The 23115-nt window shown below is 36.2% G+C and overlaps 1 protein-coding gene across 3 annotated transcripts in view; it reads left to right on the top strand.

Moving 5' to 3' along the window:
* The window catches only part of asic1c (acid-sensing (proton-gated) ion channel 1c), a 147544-nt gene that overhangs the window by 72774 nt on the left and 51655 nt on the right, over positions 1 to 23115 (top strand). The window contains exon 1 of one of the 3 annotated variants that reach the window (XM_024273908.2): positions 19086 to 20163. The exons of the other annotated variants lie outside the window; for them this stretch is intronic. Within the exon in view, the coding sequence (XP_024129676.1) occupies positions 19639 to 20163 (525 nt within the window). The 5' untranslated portion in view covers positions 19086 to 19638. Of the gene's footprint in view, positions 1 to 19085; positions 20164 to 23115 lie in introns of those variants that run through there. 3 annotated transcript variants of the gene reach the window in all.

Below are 23115 nucleotides of genomic sequence, written 5' to 3'. Positions count from 1 at the left end.
AGTGGAGGATGCTGAAGACAGGCTTAGATGGAGGAAACTGATTCGCTGTGGCGACCCCTGAGGGGAAAAGCCGAAAGGAAAAGAAGAAGATTGTTGCGTCGTAACGTTAGCTCGGAGTCGATAAGATACATAGGCTAGGCTACGTTAGCTTGTTGTGTATGCAAAGTTGGACGCCATATTGGATTTGTTAGCCCGTTTACTGCTGTGTTACAATTGTACAGAGCTTGAAAAACAAGAATTTTACTTTTCACAAGTAGATTATTACTGTCACATAACTTATTGAAAACATTTTAGGAAGATCTGAGTGAGTTGACTCTCAATAGTGAATGTTTAGGCTGATCTTGTTGCCTATTCGAAGTCAAAGGTAGCTTTAGACTTCACTCTATTTCAACGTTTTCCCCGTTTAGTCCTATATTTCGAGCAACATTGTAAATGATAAAAAAACAAGAAACCGACAAAGGAAAATTTTTATCTAAATTATTAATTAAATAAAACACCTCAATGTGTAGTTCGAAATGGAGTAGGAAGAAGTTTAAAACTTTTTTAAGCCTACCCCCTAACAATATATCTTCAGTTTAATCTTCATCTTCTTTTTCATTAATCTTGCGGGACCACCAACCTTTTTTGTTTTATGGCAGCTCACCGTGTTATTTGTGAGTGTTCGACCTCAGATCAGACTAGATGACTCGTTGGTAAATAGATTAACCAGAGGAGAAGAAACTAACTAGGATTTCCTCAGTAGCAAAGAGGAAAGAGCCCAGCGCCAAATCCCCGTCCGGCGGGCAGACAGGGACATGTGGTGTACCTGGTGTTGCCCAGGTGCCCGAGTCCTTCTGATGGGTTCTGGGTGGGATTTACTTGTGCTTTTGTCCCGTGGTCGTGCATCGCAAATGGCTCCAGCTCAATGAGTCCTGGCCATCACGTGCTTTAAGACGAACGTCACCCAGGACTTGCCACACCAGGACCGTGAACCGAATTGCTCTCTGTGCCCTCTATAACGTCCAGAGCCCCCCCCAGACCGGCCCGACTTGTTCCCAGTGCGCTCCGACTGAGCAGGGACCTGCGTATACACAACAGGTGCTAGCGGTCTGCGGCGATGTCGACTCCACACCCGACCTGTTTATAAACACGGACCGAGGAGTCTACAGTTTGTTTAAATCTGTTTGTAGATTAGTATAAAATCACAACCTTGCATCAGGTACGCATTGTTTCCTATATAACTTATTTATATAAAGAAAAGTTTGAAATGTCGTTCATCTGTTGCATTTTGTACGAAAACATCAATACTGTGAGTGCTATTCTTGTGATCATCAGAGTTTTATTCCTTTTAAAATCGGACCAAAATGAAGCCTTTGATGGTCATTTTACTGTATAAACATCTCGTTGTTTACAGACCTCTCCAATATGGCGTTGATCTTTATGTATCTTGGACGATGTTAGCAGGCTAGCGTAGTGTCTCTAGCAGTATAACTCATTACTTGGGGTTGTGAGGGGGTGTATGCTAGCAGGAAAGAATGTCAACAAAGGGATCATGGGAAGTAAGTGGAGGCTAACTTTAGTGTTGCACACAAGTGAGAGGCAAATTTCTAATGAACTACTGCCATTATTAAAGACCACTTGAAACTCTTTTACAACAGATTAAAAGATGATTGGAGTGGGGAAAAAATGAAAAACAATAAAATTTAAAGACTCTTTGAATGATTTTAATTTGAATATCAGCTTAGATTTCCTGAAACTTCTACTTTCTGCCCTGTTTCAATTCAGAAAACAACGTCACTGAAATACTGACCCTGGAGCAACAGCTGTAAAGGTCTATAAGGGCAGCAAAAGAGCCCTGGCCCCCACAGAGTTCTCCTTTAGACTTGTCTGCTGTGCCGTGTGCTGCTGGTCATGGCAGCTTGGGACTTGAATGTGGAAAATCAAGACTTCCACGGCTGCTTTTTTCCTCCTAGAAGAGCTCAAATCCACCGTGATCCTTTACATGAGTGAACTCCAGTTAAATTGAAATTCTCAGGCGTGAGAAACACAAGAGCTTTCATTAGTGACCACTTGTCTAAATACTTATTGACTTAATTATCATTATTATAAAAAAATAAATAAATAAAAAGCCTGGAGCATTTTTTAAATGTCCGAAAACAAATCAACAAAGCATGCTTTTTAAAAAGAATTCATAACAACCATGAATTACTGAGCAACTAGTGCGTCATATGACTATTTTGACTAATTTATTCTAACTTTAATTCAAATTTTGCAGAAAATCTAACTTTTTTTAACACAGACTTTCCAGATTTTCACTGAAATCTCTTCCAGCTGCTGAGGGAGCATATCTGAATCAGGAATAACTGATTGATTTTTGGTATTTATGTGATTTAGTATGCACTTCTTTGAGTGTGTAAGTGGGTGTGAGTTTTTGCTAATTTAAAATATCAGCTGCATTTCCCCCCAGGGGATTAATAAAGTATCTTGATCTTGATTTATAATGTAGATGAAAGAAAATTTTAAAAGTACAAGAGTTTATTCATGTTCAGGGGCTATAAGAGTATATCAATCTGCACTTAAAGGACATTTGAAGGTTTTAAGTTAAAACATCAAACACAACAAAGCTTTGTTACTCTGTTATTTTTATAGAGATGAGTCATGTAATCTTCACATCCGCATTTATCAAATTCCACATCATGCTTCAACTTAACCCTCGGGCTCTTTTATGGGGTCCAGGTGACCCCACCCTTACATGGTGTTGGCCCTTCCATGACAAAAGTGGACAAAGTGGACAAGACTTCATGTCTGTCATTGGACATCAGTAAAGATCGACAATCATTCCGGCTTGTTTGAAGGCCACTCCCCCTCCCACTGAAAGCGGCTCGGGGAAATCTGTCAATCAAGGTAGGGGCCAGCGGGAGCCACACGCTTTTACTGAGGCATCTGATTGGTCAGTTTATAACTTGAATAATTTACAATAAAGGAAAATATATTTAACAAAAATTAGGATTAGAAAGAACATGTTAAGAAGGAAGCATTAGAGCAGGAGTGGTTATTCTGACCAATAAAATAACTGAGAAATAACTGTCTATTTCGTAATGGACGTCTATAGGACTTTGGCCTTCTTGCAACCAGTGGGTACTTCCTATTTGGAATACGAAAAGGGAGGGGTTGCTCAGTCTAGTTCCTTATACAGTCAATGGTTTATTTACTTAACCAAATGAACTCACATTTTTTTCCCAGTATGGATGCCACCATGCTGGAGCCAGACGATGTTAGTACGCAGTGACTGGTTCGAATCGGTCTGAGTCATCATTTCTATGGCAACCACTCTCACCAATCATGAGTGAGCTTGTTGAAAGTCCACACTCCCACAACTTGAAAACAAGATACACAAACTTAGTCAAACGCTTTGGATGTTCAATATGAGACCCTCCCCCTACTTTTATTGATTGGTCAGTTTACACATTTAACTTGTGATAAACTAAAAATGTGATGGAAAAAAAGAGGATTATAAAAAACATGTTTTAAAAAAAAGGAATCAGGGCAAGAATGGTTAATCTGACAAATATAACAACTAATAGCTGTTTATTTCTCTATAGAACTCTATGGGATTTTGGCTTGTTAGAACCAGCGGTTACTTCCTGTTTAGACACCAGGGGGGCGGGGCCACACAGTTACTTTTTTTTATACAGTATAGCTAGAGAGTGTATTGTTTTCTAACTGTCAGCTCATGCGTTTGCTGTCATTACAAAGCCAATCAAAAGTGAAACACAGAACAATCAGCCTCTTCAGACAAACATGCGTTTAGTTGTACAGCTTTCTGTTGTAGATGTATGCAGGCAGTGCAGCTGTTTGATCGTTTAAGCTGTCTCAGTTGGAGGACAAAGACCTTGAAGACTGACTGAACCACCCAGAGGCTGTGGTGACTGCGTTGATGATGGGCTCTTGGTAGATGAACAGTGAAGATGTGAGTCAGAAATGTCTCTAAGGCCCACAGGAGAGCTTGTTAAGGAGGCAGCTGAGAGAGATAATGGAAGACTCTCACTTTGCTGTTTGCAAAGACAAAAAAATGTTCTGATGAAATCCAACCGAGGGAGTTCTGGTGTGTTTGTTAGGAATATTGCTTGGCCTCAATATCCCTGAAATAAGTCAATAAGGAAAAAAAAGTGTTTTTAATGAATTTATATTTTTATTGAATCTATGACAAGTTAACATCTCACTTTATCATCTTTTGAGCAGTTGGAAAAGCATTCCCAGTGGTTTTGTACTTTGAATTATGCCGTTTTAACCAAAATTTAAAAGCAAAAACTCGTTTTTTTTGGACATAGTTTGAGAGAGTTGTGAGCGGGACCATTGGTGCAGAGGAACCCCTCCCTCATTCTGAGAGCTCTCCGTCTACACAAGTTTCCACCAGCTTACAGCCCCCCTCACACCCCAACTTAACATTAGCTGTTCAACAAATATGGCAATCAATATATTTTAAAAAATTACGTTTTTATCAAATTAAAAAGTTGGGTTGTGTACACTGTCAGCTGTGGACCTCGCCTCTGGCTCATCCCAAAAGACTCAAAATTGATGAAAACTAATTAAATGAAACAAATTACTTAACTTTTGGAAATTGATCCAAAATTTCACTTTTTTTAGTGTATCCAGCCGTACAGTTTTGAGTCCGATTTGTCTTGGACGAGGAAAATAGACGTACATGGATCTAGTCGTTTATAAAGTGGATCCATCAGAATGGAGCTGAGTAGGGAGCTTGTAGCCTGCCTAGCAAATTCTCTACATTACAAACAAGACCATTTTCAAATTGATTTTTATATATGTCTTCTTACATTGAAAAAATGCCACAAAAACTTGTTAAAAAAGCCAGTTAAAATATAACAAAATGTTAAAATAAGATATTCATCAAAGTGGGTCTTTGACTGTAATCGGATTTCCTTGAGTTTTCAGGATTGCATACGTTAAGCTCCATTGCTGAATGTTTTTTCCTGCATTGTTTACAGCAAAGGTCCTCGTTAGTTTTCAACCAGAAAGACTGGTTTAGTCAATACCAGAGGAAAAAAAAAGTGAAATAAGTCTGTGTCGTCCTTTTAAGCATTAAAATCAAAGTGAATGTTTACTTGCCCAGTTTAATTAAATTTCCAAAGCTTCACACTCAACGATTACACGTCATCAACAGTCTAAATAGTTAACTTGAGCTCGCAGTGCATTGGCATTTCTGCTCTTTACCAAACCATCGGATGTAATGGGGTAAGATTCATGCAATCAGCTGAAATACAGACTCTTAATACCAGTGATTCCCAGGCGGACTTAAATCCTCATTTATTTTGTCTGGGCTAAGGTTGCCTGTCAGATGTGCAGAGGGAAAGTAATTGGTTTCGGCGTGTTGTTCTCACACATGTCGCTGCCACGAACGGCTCCTCACAGCAGACCACTCGTCTGCTTTTGAAGTTTAATAACAAAACACATCATTGCAAATGTGTCAATACGTGGCTTCGGCAGTGAGTGAGGTGCATAAATAAGGAGCGGCGGATAAATGCTTTTTGTTTTCCCTTGTGCCTGAGGTGTGCTAGACAAACTATTTTCTACAGACAGAATTTTGTCTTTTTTTAGCGAAAAAAAAAAAAGTTTACATTTATTTTAGTGTTTTTTGATTTTTTTTTTAAGTTATTTTGATTTTTTACTCCGCCATAATGTCACAAATTTCAATGAAAACATCTCAAAATTAGACTTTGCGATTAAAATTGATTAATTCGATGTATTGATTACAGGTCAAGATTACTTAATCACACAAATAATTAATCACATGACAGAATTAATTTTTAGAGTAAATTGTGAAGTATTAAAAAAAAGGTAGAAAAGGCTCAACACTTATAAAGAGTTAAGAAAAACTAGGTTTTAATTCTCATGTGGTTAAAAAAGTGTGTTTATTTTTTGGAATTTGTATTTTTTTCTGGTTGTTTCTGGGCTCAGTGGGAGATTCTGAGGTGAGACCGGTCCAAACCTCTAAACAACAATCCAGATAACATGGAGGGGGGAGTGACTGACTGTCTCAATCAGCTTATAAAGCAGAGGATTTAGTCGCACAGGTGTCCGACATCTTCCTGGCGGATATCCTGCTAGTCTCCCTGAGGACACGACAACATTAAGCACCAGTCTGTAAAGAGCTGTTGCACCTTTTCCCAGCAGCTCCGTCTACTTTCCAGCATCTCAGACAGCTATCAACACAACGGAGATCCTGCTGTGTGACGTGTTCCTTTATGGAATTTATTCCCACTAAATGTTTGTGATTTGATTGAGTCGCAACAAAGATACAGTTTGTTTGTGAAAATTACCACCTCTATGAGAAAGAAAAAAGGGAGAAATGTTCTTTTTTATGTTAATTCACATGAGTGAATTTCATAGCAGAACCATGCAGAGACAATTTCACTGTGAAAAGATTTAAGAGACGTCATAACAGAAAGATTAAAAGAAAAATATATGTTATCAAATCTAACATTTTGGATGAAATCACTGCTATTCGGTCATAAAAATAGTAGTTTGTTGGAGCTATCTGATTGTATGTTTAGAGGAAAACAAAGACGTTCATGGATCTATTTGTCTGTAAGTGGATGCATCAGAGTGGAGCAGAGCAGAAGGCTTATGGGCCGTCCAGCGTATTTGTCTACGTCACAAAAGCTACATTTTTCAAAGAATAAAGAAATTAAAAAAAATGCTATTTCATTTGCTGTGTCAAAACTTTCAAATTGCTTTTTTCATTTGCACCTGATTAATCTTTATTTGAATAAAGAAATACTCAGAAAAGCAGTTTTAATCTTACATTTTTTATACGTCCTCCATCATGAGTAAATACAAGTTCATGTCAAAACACCAAAAACAAAGCTTTCATTGGAGAAGGTGTTACTACTTTATGCTTTCAAGTTCTGACACAGAACCTAATTTAGTAATCAGAATAATCTATTATGTATTTTGTAGTTTTGTTTTTGTACAAAAGTTTTTGGTTCAAAGCAGGTAAATGAAGTGCAGCAATTTTACATAAATAATAAAAGGTAACCTAACCAATTGTAACCCAAATTTATACAATATTTACTAATATAATAAGTTATTTCTGACCCATTAAAGACGTTACCCAAAATAGCTGGCATGTAGCTAAAAAAATAGCTCAACTTCAAAATATCCTAAAAAGCAGAAAAAAGCCTAAATTAGCCTAAATAGCTAGCATGTAGCTAACATATTAGCTACACTCCAAAATAGTCCAAAAAGCTAGCATAATGTCATTATGACTTTCAACTTTACCACTCTCCGACTCTATATAATACAAAGTAACGACTATAATTAAATTAGTCGTGGACTATTTTAAAAGTCGATTAGTCAAATAATCGTGAAGCCCCACTAAATACATAATGTTTGAAGAGCCTTAAAAACTACTTCCTCCAAGTGTTTTGATAAATGTACTTTTTTTTTTTTACATTGACACGTTTCCAGAAGGTGAATTTATTATCGGCCATTAAATTTGTGCTATTTTATTACTAATGGACACAGCTAATGTTGACATTAATTGTGAGGGTTTAGTAAACTGGTCATTTTTCTCACTAATCATGATTTAGTTAAATATTTGTCAATGAAGCCCCAGAATGTCATTTCTTCTTAAAGCGGAATCAATGAAGTGTTATTTTCTGATATTATAGCGATCATTCTTTTGATTAAAAGACCTGTTAGATAAATGAAAGAAGTAAGTTTAGATATCTGCCAAACACAATCTCAAAATGTAACCTTTATTTTGTAATAAAAAAAGAGAAAAAATACGTATCAATTTGTGCTATCTGACTTCTTTTGGTTTACTTGGAGACGTCCTTAAGACTAGGAGACGACACAATCTTTTCTTTGATTTGATGAAGTGGAATTTGCTTCAAAATACCTTTTGTGTTCAGTGAGTCACTGAACTTGAGGACACGGCGGCCGGACGGCGACACTGACTGTATAATTTCCTGTGGATGTGAGCTTTGATACGGAGTTCAAGGGAGTGAAAGTGATTTAAAATTAATGCGTCGATAAATCTGTCCAACCTAAAATTAGCTCGGCCAACAAATTATGCTTTTAATCGGCCGCTATTTTAAAAAAGAGAAACCTTTTACACATCTTCTAAGAGATGGAAACTGTCGTTTAATATCCTCTTTATTTTTTTATTTCTGCTTTAAAGTTAAACCTTCTAGAATTTACCATCAATTTGGGTCTTTATTTATCAAAAATTTCACACAAATTTCATTTATGAGAGCGTTGGATGTTTTTTTCTGACTTTCTTCTCCAGGGTCTTGACTGCAAACATCTCTCCTGAATGGATGGAAGGAAAGTCACCTTTCTTCCCCTCTAACTGTACTTACAGCTAATTGCTGTCTTAGAGGGACAGAAATTAATTTTTGAAAGGTCTTTGAAGCACCCACAGTGAAGCTGTTTTGCCTTTTGTGCTCGGTGCAATTACTTTGGCAGCTGCATGAAGCTTTTCCTTGATGAAGAACTGTCAGCATAGAATTAGGTATTAAATCAAGCTGTGGAGGGCTTCTGCCATTACTGTTAAGCTCAGAGATGAACATACTTATTGTTGGAGAGCATGTAGTGGACGTTTTATTAAAACAGCAGCTTTCCCATCTCCCCTTTGCTGTGATGATAGCTGGGGATTCTGTTGTGACCAGGTCAATACTGAAATATTGAACGTCCCCATTAGTTGTTGCACATTTCCTGCTTACAATAATAGAAGCAGCTGCATTCTGTCTTCAGTGATGTCCCGGGCTGTGATCACTGGCATTAAAATGAGTTCCCATTAAAGGCCAAGAGAGCAGAGGATGGAAAGCAGCAGTTACTGTTGGCCCTCTTTAAGGTTTTTTAAAAAGATTATTTTTCTCTATAACTTTGACACATTATTTCCTTTTATAAGTATTAACGAAAAAATGACGTGCAAAACTGTGGAAAAGCAGTGGTGTTTTTCAGTGATTGTGTTCATATACGGGCTGGGAATCACTGGGTACCCCACGATACGATGCGATACGCGATACATGGCTCACAATATCGATATTATCGTGATACTGCGATAATTGGTTAAAATCCTGTCTAATAACTAACATTATATAGAACACATATTTTTGGGGAAAATATATCTCCATTTATTTCCAGTACATGTTAAAAGTACTGAAGCTGAAAATATTAGCTAAATGTCAAATTAGCCTAAAAAAGAAACAAAAAAAATAGGTTATCCAAAACAGGTAGTATTTAGCTGAAAAAATAGCTTCTTCAAAATAGCCTGAAAAACTGAAAAAGCTTAAATTAGCCAATACAGCTAGCATGTAGCTGAAATTTTAGCTGAACTCCAAAATAGCCTAAAAAAATCTTAGTGAATGCCAAAATAGTCCAAAAAGTTAGCAGAATGTCAATTTCTAGAACTTTTTAACATAATTATGAAGAATAAAAGACAGGAATATTATTTCCGAATAAATCAACTTTACTTTCAATATTTTACTCTCCATAAAAATATTTTTGGTCTAAATGAGCACAAGATAACATCGGGCCATTAATAACAATAAAATAAATGATCTGGAGGGCCGGATCCGGCCCCCGGGCCTTGACTTTGGTCATATGGTTCATAATATCATAACAATGAGAACTCAATCCAGGCTCAGAGAATCTTTCAGGTTATAATAATTTATTATACTTTATATTTACATACATCCTGATTCATTGTGTATGTATTTTTAACACAGATGAATTTCGCCTTACTGTTGGAAAAATTCCTAAATGTGTCTTTTCAAGTTTGCTCAGTTCAGAAAAATCTTCAGCAGTTCAGCAACTTTATTTGATTAAATCTTCATTCTCTGTAAAATGTTTGTAGCTGGTTTAAACGTAGACTTTATGATTTAGATTTAACAAACGGATGCTAACTTCTGACATTTAAGATGTGATGAACAAGTTTAGGTTTGTTATTCAAACCTAAGTTTTGTCATTCATTTTAAAACTCTGATAACAGTTAAAATGAACATTTGGATAGAAATTAAAATATTTAATACTTTACTTTGACCCATGCTTAATACTTTAAATGTTGGAGAGTTACTGTTCTTATCACTGAAGTTATTTCGAAAAAAAACTAAAAGTTTGATTTAAGACCATTTCTAATATAAAACTCAAAAGTAATCAGTTTTTGTTGGGAAAAAAAGGATAAAATCCCCTGAATGTGTTTTCTAAAAAAAATAATGAATACTATTAGAGAGAGTATTTTAACAAACAAATATGACTAACTATTCTGGCTCCAAACTTATAATCTTATTTTTCTATTAATATTAATCCTAATTGCACATTTATTCAGAATTTTTAAATTCTACTGAGCTCTCATCGCAACTTTCACATTTTTAAAACTTTATGTTATTTTTTATGTTTTTGTAAAGCGTGTTGTTTGCATAAACTAAAAAATAAATAGAAATAAACGTAAAAAAAGACAGAATTGTCATAAAAATTCACTAAATGCTCGTCATCAATACGATTGAATTCCTACAGCCACATTCATGTTATTGGTTATAAGAGCTTGTCCATTTTTTTATATATATATTCTTATTTATTTATTTGAGTTTCTGTGATTTCTTTGTTTCATAAAAAGGTTTAGTTGGTTGATGCTGGAACCGGATTTTTGCTGCGTGGACACGTTTAGCTTGTCAGCAGAGTCGCAGTACAGATGTAATTCATGTAATTCATGACAGAAATAGCTGTAGTTCATATTGTTTGGCTCATAGAAAGTGCTGTGTTCTGCATTTTAATGTCAGCTGTGAAAAAGGCTCATTCATGGAACAGAAATGATAGATGTTAATAACCCGGCAAAGTAATGTCTGCATTAGCTGATGGTTTTGCTGCGCCGAAGCTCGACCAGAGACGGGGAGTTACACGTTTTTACACGTGTTTCACTATCGGAAAATTTCTCATGAACATAGAGAGTCACAAATGTCAAGCTCTCTTAAAGAAAATACTAAAACAGCTCACTAGAGCAGCGGTGCCCTCATCAGGCCACTGTAAAACCTTGTTTTGTAACCAAAATAAACAGAATTCTGTTTCCAAAAAGCAGTGGAGGACATCCTTGTGTTCCGTCTCTGCATTTTAATAACTTTATTTATACACTCTATTGATGTGAAAACTGCACATCCAACACTTTTAAACTTAAGCTGTTCGATTATTTATTTAAATCTCAGAAACACATGAAAGCTCTTCTAAAGCTGGGAGAAACTTTGAAACAGTTTGACTTTTAAACCGTCCCTGTGGGACTAATAAAGTTTATTGAATCGAACCGAATGATTTAAAGTGTCCTTGCAGAGGACGCCGATTTTTCTCTGCCTCACAAACATGCTGTTCTTGAACTCTGACCCCGAGATGGAGGAAGTCCAAGTATTTTGTTGTAGAAACGAGGGTCCAGAACGACCGCGTTTCTCTTCAGTTCAAACATTTTCCTTCCACTGTCAATTGTGTCGCTCCACTGAACACTATTAATAAGAACAATAATGCATTTTATTTATATGGCGCCTTTCTCTGCATTCAAGGTTGCCTCAAAGGTAAATAATGCATCTTAAAACATAATTACAAGAATAAAATAGTAGTTAAATTCATACAATTATTTAAAAAAACAGTAAAACTGTAAAATAATTAAGATTGAAGTCTGAAGAAGTGGGTTTGGAGGGTTTTTTTTTGAGAACTCAGGGAGTGATATGAGGTCAGCTTAAAGTGAACAAAAAACAGATTGAAAATGTGAAAAAACAGAATTTTAACTCATTTTTTATTGAAAACAAAATATTGTAAATTAAAAAAAATAAACAATAAAATAATGAAAACTTGAAATAGAATTCGCAAAATTGAACAATATATTGTAAATTTGTAAAAAAAAAAAAAAAAAGTAAATTAAAGAAACGTTTCATGAAAAATTACCAATTGAAAAATAATGTATCTAACAAATTTTCATTTAGAGTTTTCGAGTTTTTGCTGCTGATCTGAATTTTAGATGGGGGCGGGGCTTTGAGCTCATTGGCTGCTGTGACAGGTTTCCCATGGGGTGACAGAGTTTTCTCTTCACTACACATTTTATCAAACGCATGAATACTTTTTCACTTTTCTCTCATTTTTTAACTCTCAATGTTAAAACTTTCATAGAAAAAAAGGATGAAAACAAGGATCTAATCACTATGAAGATTTATGTAACTCTACCAAGCTGCAGCCATCGCTACACTGGTTCAAAACACAAATACACGCAGCGTCTGCATGGCCGACCTAGGGAGGGGGCGCGGTCTTAAAGGAGCCCCGCCTCTGAAACAGTGGACACCTGTTTGAGCTGGAATTCATTGAAGACAGGACACAATTAAAAGATATACGGTATTCTACGTCTAAGTTTTTTGCAGATCAACGCTAGCTCCATGGAGAAATTGGGTGTTGGTGTCAGAGCAGACTCTTCCTGAAAGGGGCGGTCTCACTCTGTGATGTCAGATCGTGAGGACCTGCTTCGTGGGTATGGGAGGGGCTGCTGTTGAGAGTACAGGTTTTAGAGGATTACTCAGAAATGCGTGAACTGATCAAAATACTGCTTTTGGGTTCTTTGTAGTGATGATTGAACAGTATGATACTCATAAACGCTCAAAAAGTTGTTTTTGATATGACCGCTTTAAACAAACAAACTTAAAAAAACTAAAACATTGGTATTTTAATTATGTTTTTAGCCCAAATCAAAACTTCTCATTTTCTTTGACATAGTTTCAGCAGAGTGGCAGCAGTTCATTAGAAATTTTGCTTCTGAATTGTGGGCGGGACCGTTGATGCAGAGCGACCTCACCCCCCTTCTGTCACCTATAACTGAGAATTCTCTGTTTACACGTTTTCCTGCTAGCTTACAACCTCTCACACCCTCAACCTAACATCAGCAGGTGAGCAATACGATCTAGTGTTCTGTAAGTGGATCCATCAGAGTGGAGCAGAGCGAGGAGCTTGTGGCCCACCCAGCGTATTTCTATTTCACAAAGATGATCTTTTTCAAACTGCTTTTTTTCATCTGCTCCTGATTCACGAGGATTTTCAATAAATACTCAGAAAAGCTTAATTTTCTTTATACATATCAGAGAGATGCCACAAGTAAAAACATCAAAAACATGATTCTGCATCTTTAAAACACTCAAAGCATCTGTTTTAATTTATTAAATAACAATATATAAAATCAAAATAATACAAACGGAAACTATAACAGTTAATAGGAGGAGAAAAAAGAAAACTTATATCATCTGCACCTATTGCTAAATCAACAAAAGTAAATCAAAGAACATCAGAACTTCACATTATGTTTATTTTTATTGCTGTGGAGATCAGAATGGTGCTGACAGCAGCACTGTGGTGTTTTGTAGTCAAATCGCCTTTTTTCATTTATCTGAGTTGTACCAAATTTCTCTCTTTACAGACTCATTTTTGCACTAGAATTGTGCATCCCAGACAGTAACAGTAATCCAGTCTGTTTGTTAAGTTTAATAAGAGATTGGATTTATTTTTTTATCACAACTTTCAGAGCTTGCTGTGCAGACTTCTTTACTAAGAGTTCAACAATGGAGTAGACCAAATAAAAAGACAGAATTAGCAGCAACAGATCAGAGAGAGAACAAAGTAGAGTCGGAGTAGGATGGGAGCAGAGTCCTGCCAGCAGACAGATGTGAGGATAGGCGAGGGGAAGCCGACTCCATGGAGATGGAGACGCTCGGAGCAGAACACAGTTCAAGTCTTTTCTGGTGTTTTTTTGTAAACAAATGATGTAATTCATGCTTTGGATCGTGTGTCTTCAGTTGGGTTGTTCTTTATCTGTACTGGAAGCTCCAAATGTCACCATCTCTCGGTTAAACCACAACGAACCCAGCTCTTTCTATCCAACTGCGTCATTATGAAAATGATCTGCTTAGCTCAGCAGCTGCATTATCTATTTTCGCCGGTCCAGAGATCTGGCTGAATGACAAGCTCTTATAAAAACACAGATTTGATGGTTGGTGCAGCCTTGGGGCTCTGTGACCCGAGGCCTTCAACTGTCTCGCTGCACTGAGTTCTGCTTGTAAAACTAAAGCCCCATTGTACTTCTTGAACTTTAGTTCTTTCTCACAGACAAATCAAACTTTAGCTTGAAGGGATTTTGTCAGTCCTTTGGTTCAAAGGAGAATCTTCTGCTTTACTGTGAGATCGGCTGAGATTTTCTCAATGAGGAAGCAGTTTTAAGAAGGATCTTTTGTTAGGATTATTCTAGATACTAATACAGAAAATGTGTATTTGTGTAGTATTTAAGTATATTTGTTTATAATTTAAACAGGCTTGACAGCTACAGTGATTAGAAGACATGTATTATAAAACATACATGATAATGTGTATTGGTGGCTAGCATAAGAAGCGATACAAACGTTACTGTTACTTTTGTTAAATATGCATGTCATATTACTGTTTTTTGTTCATTATTTGGATTTAACAACAACTTTAGCTGCTTTTGCTTGTGACTCAGGTTGATATTTTTCTTAGAATCATCTAAACCGAAGATCTGACCTCTGCGGCTCAAAGCCACATGTGGCTCTTTTATCTCTCCATGGTGGCTCTCTGGCCAAAGAAAAATGAAATAGTAGTAATTTTTTTTAAAATAAGGATTACTTAATTAGCATTTATTCTCTTTGAAGTTCAACATTTTAAGCAGATTAGCAACCACCATATAAATATATTCATGGACTGTTTTAATATTTTATAGTAATTTTCAAAAAGTGTGGCATGTTCCTAATAATTTAGCAACATGCTAACATTTTAGGCTAATTTATTATTACTGGGGATTTTAATGTTAATTTAGAGTTTAGCTTCTATTTTAGCAACATGCTAAAGTTTTGACTATTTTAGTTTGCTGGGGAATTTTAGGCTATTTTGGAGTTTAGTTAGTAATTAAGCAACAAGCTAGCTTTTTTGGGGGCTAATTTGGCCTCTACTGAGTTTTTTTTATGTTAATATGGATTTTAGTTAATATTTTAGCTATATGACAACGTTTTTGACAAATGTTTCATCTACTGGAATTTTTAGGCTAATTTAGAGTTTAGGAACTATTTTAGCAACATGCTAACATTTTAGGCTAATTTATTATTACTGGGGCTTTTAATGTTAATTTAGAGTTAAGCTTCTATTTTAGCAACATGCTAAAGTTTTGACTAATTAAGTTTACTGAGGAATTTAAGGCTATTTGGAGTTCAGATAGTAATTAAGCAACAAGCTAACCTTTTCACTAATTTGGCATCTACTAAGGTAAAAAAAAATCACATTTTGAGAGATGCTAGTTTCTTTCTCTATTTTTGCTTTTGTTCGTGCAAAAAAAAATAGACAGATTATGTTTATTTAAAAATAAAAAGATAATTAATGCAAATCCAAATTTCCTAAAAGCTAAAGTAAGACTGCGGCTCCTTCTAGGTTTTGATCAGTAGTAAACAAGCCCAAATGTCTCTTTTGCTGTTAAAGGTTGCCGACCCCTGAACTAAACTAAAGAACTAAAATTCAGACATAGACTTGAATAGAAGTCGGATCAGTCAACATTTGAGCTGGACATTCCCATTAGGGCTTTCTGTTGACTATCTATATATATTAGACATCAATTCAGTTGGATGTAAACATCCCCAGAACGAAAAAGGCTAATATAGAAGGAAGATGAGATTGGGTAGGAATTCCATAGAGCTGTATTGATAAAAAAAAGAACCATGTGTTCTGTAAACAGCTTAAGTAAAATATGTTTGACCCCAAAAACTTCCAAACTTAGTTGTGAAAACTTCTCAAAGATAATCAATCTGAGTTCAGAGGAGCCCTGAACAGAACTAAAGCAGCCTTGGGCCTGCACTCTGAACATACACCCTCTTCCCAGGAGTGGAAAGGTATGCAGGAGAGGGCATTAATATTTGATGCTGATACAAAACGCATGATATGGAGCCTGCCGAGGCAAGACAAATAGATAATGCGAGTTGAAAACCAGAAGTCTGACCACAGCCGTCATTAATGTCCTAAAAACTTCATTTCAGTTCTCAAATGTAAGTATTATTGAGGCTTTAAATCTAAAACTGTGTCCGGAACTGGTGATATAGGAACTAAAACGCAGGAAAAGAGGCTTCGTGGTCAGAAGTTGTAAAGAATCATGAAAAAATAGAGAAATAAAATGGTGATAATGTAGATGACCTAACATACTGAGAACGCTTAACCCTAGAACACTTTCACTATAAAAAGTTACACCATCACTTTTGCCGGGTAATGTTTACCCAATATAATATACCTAATAAAAAGCATTTGTCATAAAAAAAGATCAAAATATGATAACACCTGATAAATTAGAGTAGCTTTATTTTTTTTTTCAGTTCTGGTTTATGTAAGAAGATTTTTTTTATTTAACCTTTATTTATCCAGGCAGGACAGATTAAGAACAGCCTTCTTATTTGCAACTGTGGCCTGGCAAAAGGCAAGACCTTTTGTTAGATGGAAAATATAAGAAGATCCTAAAAACATGCTTGAAAATGACAGAAAAATTAGGAATTTGAGAACAAAAATTCCTAAAAAATATATAATTTTACCCAGAGACCCATGACACTCAGAAAACGAGAAAACAGAAACATACCAAAGTAGAAGGGAAAAACCTCACAAACTTTTTAAAGTTCCACTCTGATCATTTTTTATCTATTGCAAATAGGGCTGGGTTGATAAAATAGATTAATAAATTTGAATCGATTTGAGCGTAACAGATCAATAATCGATTCATAAAAATATAGATCGATTTAGCTCATAAAGCTAAAGTCCGCTAGCTTGATGCTAACATTTAATGGAATTTTCCATAGGACGGCTAATGCTAACGCTTGGTCCACCTAAAGATACATTCCTGACTAAATTAACATCTTTTTAAACTCACTGGCAGGAATTTTCCAAACTCTTTTAAGGAAATATTTTTTAAAGTAACCGTTTGTCGTCTAAAACCTAGTTTTTTCTCATACTTTCTTCTTCTTTTAGAATAAGGTGTAATGCTATAGCGTGATCGCCACCTAGTGGCCAAACTGAAACGATCTTCAGGAGAAGCAGAACAATTTTTACAATCTTAATTATATGAACATTTTTGTTAGAACTTCACCTTTAGAGCATCCAGGTAACACTGTATGATATTAACAATCTCATTGTTTCATTAATACATTTTACAGTATGTGAACTGGATTAGATTCATATAAATATATTCAAATCATATAGTAGATTATTAATGTATTTCTAAACAAATGTGTATCAATGTGTGAACTCAAAATTTAATTGAATTGAATCAAAATAATCCGATTGATTTAGACTCTGGTGAATCAAATCGAATTGTTTCTGGAAATTATAATTGATATACAGCCCTACTGATCAGGCGTTTATTACGATTACTTTTGTCCTTGTAAGCACAGCTGCTTGTTCTAACTTTATCTAGTTTATTATATTATCAATTTTGTGAGACATGCATTCTTAAACTTCATTCTAAAAACATTTAGGAAGTTTTTTTTTTCTTTTTCCTATCTTCATATGGAACATAACATTTACTGCTCTTAAAATACTGTGAAAGGAAATCCAAAGCTTTGGCTGATAAACCTCAGAAGTTAAAACATAAAGAGTCTTAACGTGTTAACAGATTAAAATAGACTTTCATTTCAGAGGAACTTTATCCAGAATAGTCGAATTAATGATTACTTAATCACCCAACTTTGAGAAGGGATGGCAACGCCCCACCCTGACAGGTCAGATCCCTAGACGAGTGTCTGGTTTGTCCTGTCAGCATCTGTAACTGAAACTAAGACTTTGTCTGCTTACTGAACAACAAGTTTTACAGCACCAATCTGTAAAACATCTCATCATCGCCCCAAAGTCATTAACAAACGAGATGTGACGGCTTTGTGTCTCCTGCTGAAGCTGAATGTTCTGCATGGTGGGAATTTCTGACATTTTTGTTCACACAAATGTCTAATTATCCAATAAAGAGGGAAAGATTGCTCTGTATTTTACCTTCTTGACCACCTGTCTGCAGTTTCTCCATTCAGTGAAAAAGCATCTTTTAAAACTAAAATTTGTCACTTTTAATTGGTGGAGCGGCAAACTCATTAACCCTTTAAAGCCCCCCTGTGATGAAAATCCAGTTTTTTTGAGTTTTTAACATGTATGTGTGGCATTTTTGTTATGAACGAGAACAAATGTAATAACAAATCATTTGGTTTTTGCATTTCCGAGTATTTCTCCTTTTAAATCTGTTTGAATGAATGATCTTCTTTCCATCAACAGCTCTGCTGCACATGCACTAAACCCTCATCTGTTCCTAGTGTCTAGTTCAGGTTCTGGAGAAGAGAAGATGGTATCTTCACATTGACTGCAGTCAAATGAGCCGCCGTTCACATTTCTGTGGTCAAATCAGCATCACTGGATTTTTTTGTGTGAGTTTCATCCAATACTTCCGGTAGCAGGACTGAGAACGCTGGAAAATCTCCACCAGACTCCACGGAGCTTCTTGATGTGACCACGGAAATGTGAACGGCGGCTCATTTGACCGCAGTTGGAAAGGATTGTAAATCAATGAAAGAGCATTTTGATGTTAGCTTTGATTATTTTATCAAGAACTCTGAGAAACCAATGATTGAATGTATTGATCACAGCAACGTCAATAAACATTGGAGAATTAGCTAAAAGAGTCTTTGGTGAACTGGAAGGAGAAAGAATCAGGATTTTGGAGGAAGTTCTGTCCATGAAGATCTTCACTTCCTCGTCCCAGCTGACATCCGGATCAGAACCATATTGATGGACATTTTTATGGAGCAGCGGTGAAGATTTACGCTAGCGAGACGCAGAGCTATCATATCAGACAGGGGAGGATCAGGGACGGAGCTGCTCAGCTCCAAAACCCACGCCCCCTCAGAGGAAATCTTGGAAACGGAGGCTTCAGATCAACATGAAAATGGCTTTTTAAGACATTTAGATTGTAGGATTTTGGTTAAAAACTTCATAATCACAGTTAAAACACTAATAGAAATGTTTTTGTAAATGAAAAAAATTGTCAAAGGAGGACTTTAACACTTAAAATGTCGCTGGCAACGGCTAAAGAAGGCATACTTTTTGACATACGATAGTTTTTTTAAACGTGAATACAAACAACTTAATTCCAGTGGATTCTGAAGTGGAGAAAAGCAGCGCTGGAATTATGTCTGTTGCCTAGGCTGAACATCAAGGGCTGAATAGCAGATTTGCTTCAAAATAATGCATTAATTCTGTTTCTAAAATGCTAAGAATTTGGATATCAGGGGTCAAAATACAGTTTGTTCTTTTTCCGTCTTTGGCTTTCCTGCAGTCCTCTGTGATTTTTTTTTTTTTCTTTTTCCACCACTCCCTGTTGGGTTGGATCTTATTTCCCTAATGAAACTGGATCTCTTCATTTCAAAGTGCCCTCTAATCTCTGACTGAGGATTGGTTGATACCGCAGTCCTGTTACCTCCCAGGTCCAAACCATACCCCTCCCTGAGGCGGACGCCATAAACCAGACCCCATCCCGATCTTCTGTTCAGTCAGTTGGGTCGAACCTCCACTGGGCTGCTAACAGACTCATCGTCTTAAGACAAAATGGGAACTCCAGAAGAGGAAGAACCCCGTCCTCCATCGGACATCACCGTGTTTGGGGCCAACTGTACCCTCCACGGCCTCAACCACATCTTCCTGCCAGGTGGAGTGACTTTCCGCCGTCTGCTTTGGGCGGCGGCGTTCAGCTCTTCCCTCTCCATCTTCCTCCTCCAAGTGGCCGACCGTGTGATCGAGTACTTCCAGTACCCCCATGTCACCATCCTGGATGAGATGGACAGCCCGATGATGTTTTTCCCAGCCATCACCCTCTGCAACTACAACAGCTTCCGAAAATCCCAGATCACCAGGAACGACATCTTCTGGATGGCCAAGATGCTCGGCGTGGAGCAAGGGGACTTTGATGATTTTATGGCTGCTTTGGGGAAACCGTCAGACGACAGCAAATTCTTCCCCAGCAAGACCTTCAACATGCTGGAGTTTGTTCAAAGATCCAGCCACAACATAGAAGAAATGTTGCTTGACTGCAAGTATAGAGGACAGGACTGCGGTCCGGAGAACTTCACCACAGTAAGTGTGGATCAACAACTGAAATGTAGCGGACAAAGCAACAAAATTCTCAAAATAACTTCTTAAAAAAACACTTATATGAATGAATATTTATTAAAAAGTGGAATAAAAACAGCTAAAAGCTAAATCTGAACATATGCAAAAGCCTGGAGCTGGAGCACCAACAACTGTGAGCTGTGTGATAGTCTTTGTGACGCTACAGCTGGAGTGCTTCATTCTGCCCGTGGTAAAATGAAAAACGAGTCAGTTTATGTTTATGAGACAAAACAGCAAAAATGTGCTGCTTCTTGTAAAAACGAGCATCGTCATGATGAATATTCACATCAATTAACATGGGGGAAAATGTCATTTTAATCCAAATTATCTCATCACTTCTTAATTGTTTTTTTTTTTCATAATCCTTTCTGTTTTATGATTAATAATATGAATAGAATGAACAGCTTTAGGGGGAGACAATAGGTATGGGGGGTTTATGACATGGGGAGTTTTTGAGGAATACTAATTCCTTGGTGCTTTATCTGTGTTTACATAGCTGGTGCCAGAAGCACAAAGATATTCCCTGGGTTTTAACGCTGGTGCCAGCTTTTACATTCAACCCACTCCCTAATTTTTAGATGTTTCTTTTCTTGAAGGAAAAGAAGAAGCAAGAGTTACCTCTTTTGAGAGTGTCCTCTGAAAAATGTAAATTGTGGGGTGCCATATGGTTCAACAAATCTCTGCTGACATCATGCATCATGCATTATGAAGCAGGCATATGCTGTTTTTCACAAGTAGCAGAATTGTAGTTTTTCATTGTAAATATGGGAGAAAAGCTGTTAGATTTACAGCTTTTGTTGCAGAATCACACAAAATCAGAAACAAACAAAATGGGTTCATGATATTATTTATGGAAAAATGTATTTCTGTGCTTGGAAACTAGGGATGCCACAAACTATATTTAACATTGTCGACAACTCATTCATTTTACGATTAGTTAACTAATCCACGATTATACCGAAGTATAGCTAGTGATCCATAAGGATCACAGATAATTACACCTAAATAGTCGTCACTAATGCCAACATTTAATTCAATATGAGTTAGTAGTAATAACAATAATTTAATAATAACCAATCATTTCTAGAATCCATTTGATTTGATTCTGATTTTTTTTTAAATTCTTTCTGATCCACTCAATTTGATTCAAGTTTAAATTTACACATTTTAGACACATATGTTTAAAGATACATCAATAATTTATATAAATATTTTGAAGGTATTCATATACAATTATTATTGAAATTATAATGAGATTTTTAATACCATCAGTGTTTCATGGACTCTCAAACAGAGAAGCTCCAACAATTGTTCTGCTTCTCCTGGAGATCGTTTCAGTCTGGCCACTAGGTAGCGATCACGCTATAGCATTACACCTTATTCCAGAAGAAGAAGAAAGTATGAGCAAAAAAACTGTTTTAGACTACAAATGGTTACTCTAAAAAATATTTTCTTATACGAGTTTGGAAAATTCATGCCTGTGAGTTTATAAAGATGTTCAATGTATGTATGTTTAGGTTGACTGAGCGTTAGCATTAGCCGTCCTATGAGAAATCCTATTATACGTTACTATCAAGCTAGCGGACTTTAGCTTTATACATCAGATCGATCTCTACTTTTATGGATCAATCATTGATCTATTAAGCTTAGATTGATTCAGATTGAATAATTGATTTTATCAACCCAGCCCAAGTAATAAGTTAGTGCTAATGTTAGCTTAGCTTATACTCTTCAACGTTATACTCAGTCACAATGTACTTCCTCTTCAGATGCTCATGGATCACCGTAGTTCTGTCTTGCAGATTTTGCATCAGACACTTTTCCACACGTTAAAGGCTCTGTTGGCTGTTGTTATGGTACCCGAGTCGTCCTTGAACTTCCTGTAGCATCACTACTGACCAAATTAGTGCTACTGCGCATGCACGTCAAGAACAATGGCAGACACCACATTAGAAAGCGTGCACCAAAGTTTATAGATAAAACCAAAAGAGAGAGGAAAAAAAGAGGATGCATAAACGATTTTAATAGTAGTCGGGACTAATCGACTAATCCTAATGAAACTCATTTTGACACGAATTCCACTGCAGTAACTGAATCATAAGAATGTAAAAGGACCCTTGCTTTAAGAAAAAAATGTCTTATTTTTTGTCTTGCAAGAAAAATTATCTAATCAAAAACCTTTTTCAAAAGCAAAATAGTTCTGACAACACGTCTAATTTGCTAGAATGTCTTTCTTTAAAAAAAATTGCGATAAGATGTTTTTTTCACCCAATTGGCAGCTTTTTTACTTATTTAAAGATTTTTTTTAAGTTTTACTATTTTTTACATATTTCCAAATAATTTTGAAAAAAATCTAAATATTGACTCAACTGGTGCCAATAAAGATTGTTTTTTTGTGTGTCAACAGTCATGAACTCGAGCAAATAGGGTGACAGTTCTTTAAAAACTGCATTAAACAGCCACAAATCATGTAATTTATTTTATTTTCTTTAGTATTAAATAGGTTTAAACTTTGCTTGTTGCACCAAATGTGACAAAATTAAGACTTTAAGATATAAATGGTGCATAGAAGGGAAAAAATAGTATGTGTTTGGTTAATTTGTTCTTAACTTTGGACCTTGACAAACATCCCAACCTTCAACAGAAAACTATCTCATACATAAACAAGAGTTTTAGCAATCCTGACCCCTTCACTTCTTACTCACCAAATTTGAATCTTTCTCGGAGAAAAAACAAAGCAGCAGATTTTGATATGGCTGCGGTCAGTCCGGTGACCTTGGCTTTTTCACATCCCCACATTCAAATTTCAGATAAATGTCAGAAATTGGAGATGCACTGAGGGCCCAAGTATAGAGGGGGACTAATTAAAGATTCATGTAGCTGCCTGAATTCCCCCTTCTCGGCTCCCTCGGCTTG

Source organism: Oryzias melastigma, linkage group LG17, assembly GCF_002922805.2.
Source record: "Oryzias melastigma strain HK-1 linkage group LG17, ASM292280v2, whole genome shotgun sequence".
Lineage (NCBI taxonomy): Eukaryota > Metazoa > Chordata > Actinopteri > Beloniformes > Adrianichthyidae > Oryzias > Oryzias melastigma.
This window is presented reverse-complemented; position numbering and strand designations above follow the sequence as displayed.